Source organism: Brachyhypopomus gauderio, unplaced genomic scaffold (genome assembly GCF_052324685.1).
Source record: "Brachyhypopomus gauderio isolate BG-103 unplaced genomic scaffold, BGAUD_0.2 sc46, whole genome shotgun sequence".
In the NCBI taxonomy this organism is placed as follows: Eukaryota; Metazoa; Chordata; class Actinopteri; order Gymnotiformes; family Hypopomidae; genus Brachyhypopomus; species Brachyhypopomus gauderio.
In genome coordinates, this window is record NW_027506872.1 from 141,501 (window position 1) to 147,500 (window position 6,000).

The 6,000-nt window shown below is 47.9% G+C and overlaps 1 protein-coding gene across 1 annotated transcript in view; it reads right to left on the reverse strand.

The window, feature by feature from the left end:
- scarb2b (scavenger receptor class B, member 2b) overlaps positions 1-6,000 on the reverse strand; it is a 77,940-nt gene that overhangs the window by 41,187 nt on the left and 30,753 nt on the right. The window contains exons 4-5 of the mRNA XM_076986379.1: positions 3,021-3,215; positions 2,812-2,903 (exon numbers count right to left, since the gene is read on the reverse strand). Coding sequence (XP_076842494.1) covers positions 2,812-2,903; positions 3,021-3,215 — 287 coding nt within the window. The remainder of the gene's footprint in view (positions 1-2,811; positions 2,904-3,020; positions 3,216-6,000) is intronic.

Consider the following 6,000-nt stretch of genomic DNA (forward strand, 5'->3'; position numbering starts at 1 on the left):
AGGTGGAGGTGAGGGGTGGTGAGGTGAGGTGAGGTGGAGGTGAGGGGTGGTGAGGTGGAGGTGAGGGGAGGTGAGGGGTGGTGAGGTGAGGTGAGGTGGAGGTGAGGTGAGGTGGAGGTGAGGTGAGGGGTGGTGAGGTGAGGGGAGGTGAGGGGAGGTGAGGGGAGGTGGAGGTGAGGGGAGGTGGAGGTGAGGGGAGGTGAGGGGAGGTGAGGTGAGGGGAGGTGGAGGTGAGGGGAGGTGGAGGTGAGGGGAGGTGGAGGTGAGGTGAAGGTGAGGTGGAGGTGAGGGGTGAGGTGAGGTGGAGGTGGAGGTGAGGTGAGGGGAGGTGGAGGTGAGGTGAAGGTGAGGTGGAGGTGAGGGAGGTGAGGGGAGGTGGAGGTGAGGTGAGGGGAGGTGGAGGTGAGGTGAAGGTGAGGTGGAGGTGAGGGGAGGTGGAGGTGAGGGGAGGTGGAGGTGAGGTGGAGGTGAGGTGGAGGTGAGGGGAGGTGAGGGGTGAGGTGAGGGGAGGTGGAAGTGAGGGGAGGTGAGGGGGTGAGGTGAGGTGAGGTGAAGGTGAGGTGGAGGTGAGGGGTGAGGTGAGGTGAGGTGGAGGTGGAGGTGAGGGGAGGTGAGGTGGAGGTGAGGGGTGGTGAGGTGGAGGTGAGGGGTGGTGAGGGGAGGTGGAAGTGAGGGGAGGTGAGGGGGTGAGGTGAGGTGAGGTGAGGGGAGGTGGAGGTGAGGTGGAGGTGAGGGGTGGTGAGGGGAGGTGGAAGTGAGGGGAGGTGAGGGGGTGAGGTGAGGTGAGGTGAGGTGAGGTGGAGGTGGAGGTAGTTGATGAGAGTGGAAGGACAGTGTGCCATCGGGGAAACCCAAACTCTTCACTTGAGGAGAGGGAGAACTAATTTGGTGTCAGAGTGAGTCTCTGTTTGTTTTTGAGAGTGTAAACGTTCCCACTAGAAGGAACTGAGGGTGGCCAGAAAGCTGCACTGAGGAGATGAGTGGTGATTTTTATGAGAGATGTTTCTATGCTATTGCTATGTGCTAAGGACAAAAACCACACTGGAATTAAACCAGATCAGAATTGTTTATACAAATAATTTTTTGGGTTAAATGGGAATACAGTTGAGAAGTATTTTTTTGTACTTTTGAAATAAATGAAAGGTTAGAGATTGGACGAAGGGTTGGGGTTAGTTGTTAAAAGTTATTTGGGACTGAATCATGTTTTTTTAAATAATTTGAGTAATTGCTGTATTTTTTAAAAGTGTAGGAACAATTTCAGTGGTGAGAGGTGAATAAATGATATAGAGATAAAAGAGAGAAGAGACTGAGAGAGAGAGGGGGGAGAGGAGAGAGGAGAGAGAGAGAGAGAGGAGAGGTGGGGTTTATGCAGGACTGTAGGGCGAGGGTCAAGATGACACATTGAGGCTTAGAATGACAGATACTTTCAGAGATGGCAGCTCAAGTTGGGAGTTGAAAACTAGAGACAGGATAACAGAACTGGAAAACCTCAGGTAACCTCAGGTTTTTCATTACTGAACTGTGTTAAAGAATTACAAGTTGAAATTGAATAGATGTGAGGGTCAGGAATCAGGGGGTTGTAATAATACTGTTGTGAAGAGAAAATTTGGTTTGCAAGACGGAGTCCTGATAATGAGAAATGTACCTTATGGACAGGGAGACCAAATGCTGTACACAGACGCTTGAGACATTCGAGCTGGTTTTAGTCTCCATAGACTGAAGTTCAGGAGTAAATCAGGGGGCAGAGTGTAGTGTAGAAGGAGTAACACCAGAGTAACACCAGAACGAGTAACACCAGAGTAACCCCAGGAGTAACACAAGAAAGAGTAACACCAATGTAACACCAGAAGGAGTAACATCAGAAGAACTAACACCAGAATAACACCAGAAGGAGCAACATCAGAGCAGCATATAAACCCAAGATATGACCTGTAGTATGAGTGGAAAAATCCACAAACTTGTGGAGTCCAAAGCTTTCAAGGCATAAGAGAGTCTTTGGTAAGAGGAAGAACTGTCCGGGTGTATGTTGAAGTCGCTCAGTAATAATACATGGGGTGATAAAGCAAATAGGGGGTGAGTCGGTTAACAAAGTCACTTAAAAAGTCCCTGTGTGATTTAGGTATAATATATATAACAAATATATATAAACAAATCCGCGACCTGAGATTAAACATGAGTAAACAACATGAGGTCCGAAGGTTGCTGCCAAGTTTCTGTGAGACTGAGAAAATCAAACGTAAAGTTGGTGATAAGATCCTGAATGAGATGTCCATTGCTTGTGAGTGAATGGATGTTAAATAGACCAAAGTTGAAAGCACAATGATGGCATTAGCTGACATAGCTAGCCTAGCACACACACTGGCCTGGTTCCATGGGAACGCTGAACCTGAAGGATCTTATCGATTTGGAGCTGTTGGGATGAAAATTCCGGTGAGCCCCATGATGGATATATCTCCGACCAGGCAGGAGCACCACGTCCAGGTGGAGGCGTAGTGTCACTGTGGAACCAGAACACTGTCTGACCCACATTATGGACCTCAGTGGCTTGCCTGGCTGACGAAGCAGGTAACAGCAGGTCAGTTAGTGTTTGCTAAAATCTCACAAACACAGGCAGGGTGAATGATTCACCAGAAAAATAAAAGATAGCCACTCATACGAGTGAAGTTATTTAGTTCAAATTGGCCAGGAGCGTATTGCCAACTATAAAAGTTAAAAAGTTTTCCAGTGAGCAGCGGCAGCCAAAAGCGCCAGCGTCCACTACAGCAGAAGTGGAAGAGCATCGCGTGGGCGAGAGGTGAAGGTGAAAGTTACGTTTGTCCCTTCCAAGAGTGGATGCGGCCGTAGTCCAGGTGGTTATCTTCTCCAGTGAGGTACACGAACTCTCCGTCATCACTGCCATTTTTCTGCGGAAAGACAGAACATTACTCACCTAGCCGCACACCACAGTGTGTGCTGCACACACACACACTCACACACACTTAACAGGTGTACAACAGACTGAATTCATTGTGAGGACGTACGTTGAGCATGAGGCCAAAGTACTCATCCACCTCGGGCTTGATGGTGTGCAGGCGTGTCAGCAGCGGGTCCTTGAAGCCCCACAGCAGCTCATCGACCGTGTGGGTCATGAACATTTGAGCGCCGATATTCCCCATGAACACTGAGATGGCTGACCTGGTCCAAAAGCTCAAACCCTTAACTTTGTTCATGACCGCCTGGCAGAAAGTGAGTGGCAGAAAGAGATACAAGACAAAGACAAACATACACAAAGAGGGAGACAGAAAGGAAACCTGATGAACCCTCAGCCATCCTCCATCTACTTACACTGGGGTTTGGTGTAGATCAGGGCTTGGCAACCGTTGCCACGCCGACGCATAATCACTGGCATGCGACACGCTGGACCAGCATCAGCAAAAAAATGTAATAATAAAAAATAGAGCACGATCCTCCAATCGAAATCGCTCCTCAACGCTCTGCTCGGCGGAGGCGTTTACACTTGGCAATCGATCGATACTTAATTTGTGTCCATTTACACCCCCCCTCGTCAACAATTTAAACTCGTTAGTGGCACACTCATTGACTGGACATGTTAAAGTTGGCACTCCATGTCTCAAAGGTTGCCGACCCCTGGTGTAGATGTTCTGGGGTTTGGTGGAGGTGGTCTGGGTTAGGGTTAGGGTAACCCTATGTGTGACCACACACATACCCAGAGTCAACACGTACATACACAGAGTGACGACACACATACCCAGAGTCAACACGTACATACACAGAGTGACGACACACATACCCAGAGTGACCACACACATACCCAGAGTGACCACACACAACCAGAGTGAACACACACATACCCAGAGTGACCACACACATAACCAGAGTCAACACACACATACCCAGAGTGACCACACACATAACCAGTCAACACGTACATACACAGAGTGACGACACACATACCCAGAGTCAACACGTACATACACAGAGTGACGACACACATACCCAGAGTGACCACACACATACCCAGAGTGACCACACACAACCAGAGTGAACACACACATACCCAGAGTGACCACACACATAACCAGAGTCAACACACACATACCCAGAGTGACCACACACATAACCAGAGTCAACACGTACATACACAGAGTGACGACACACATACCCAGAGTCAACACGTACATACACAGAGTGACGACACACATACCCAGAGTGACCACACACATACCCAGAGTGACCACACACAACCAGAGTGAACACACACATACCCAGAGTGAACACACACATACCCAGAGTGACCACACACATAACCAGAGTCAACACACACATACCCAGAGTGACCACACACATAACCAGAGTCAACACACACATACCCAGAGTGACCACACACATAACCAGAGTCAACACACACATACCCAGAGTGACCACACACATACCCAGAGTCAACACACACATACCCAGAGTGACCACACACATACCCAGAGTCAACACACACATAACCAGAGTGACCACACACATACCCAGAGTCAACACAGACATACCCAGAGTGACCACACACATAACCAGAGTCAACACACACATACCCAGAGTGACCACACACATAACCAGAGTCAACACGTACATACACAGAGTGACGACACACATACCCAGAGTCAACACGTACATACACAGAGTGACGACACACATACCCAGAGTGACCACACACAACCAGAGTGAACACACACATACCCAGAGTGAACACACACATACCCAGAGTGACCACACACATACCCAGAGTCAACACACACATACCCAGAGTGACCACACACATAACCAGAGTGACCACACACATACCCAGAGTGAACACACACATACCCAGAGTGACCACACACATAACCAGAGTGACCACACACATACCAAGAGTGACCACACACATAACCAGAGTGACCACACACATAACCAGAGTCAACACACACATACCCAGAGTGACCACACACATAACCAGAGTGACCACACACATACCCAGAGTGACCACACACATAACCAGAGTGACCATACACATACCCAGAGTGACCACACACATACCCAGAGTGACCACACACACAACCAGAGTGACCACACACATACCCAGAGTGACCACACACATAACCAGAGTCAACACACACATACCCAGAGTGACCACACACATACCCAGAGTCAACACACACATACCCAGAGTGACCACACACATACCCAGAGTGACCACACACATAACCAGAGTCAACACACTCAACACTGGAGCAATGGATGCCAACAGTGGAAACAGAGTGAGAGCCAGAGGAGGAGGACGAGGATGAGGAAGGCCAAGGACCGCAATCTCTGAAGAGATCCGAGCCACTTATGGTCTAACAATGAGGGAGGCTGGGCAAAGAGTACAGCCAAATTTGAGTAGGTACACTGTAGCATCCATCATCTGGACTTTCCGTAATGAGAACAGGTAAGAAATCAACTCTCAGTAGGAAACTGCAGTACTGCATATCAATACAGTACTCAGTGAGTACAGTATTGCCTGTGGACTGTTCTGTAGGACTGTAAATATAAAGTATGTTTCAAGTATTTGGGAAATGTATTCCTACTTTGTATTCCTGCACGGTATTTACAGTATTTTACTATTTGTATTGCAGAACTGAAAGGTTACCAACACGAGGTGGACGGAAACGTCTTTTGTCTCCTGAACAGGAAACTGAAATCCTGAACATGGTCCTAGAAAATAATGCCATAACATTACGTAAAATACAAAGAAAAATAATAGAAAACAACGAGATATTTCAAAATATTGATAGGGTGAGATTATCAACGCTGGACCGTGTCTTGCGCAGAAATAATCTGAGGATGAAGCAGGTCTACCGGGTGCCTTTTGAACGCAATTCAGAAAGAGTCAAAGAACTGAGATATAACTATGTGCAAGTAAGCCCTATACAATCTCACAACTGATGTATACACTCAACACTGTATAAATTATACATATTTCAGTATTGTAATCAT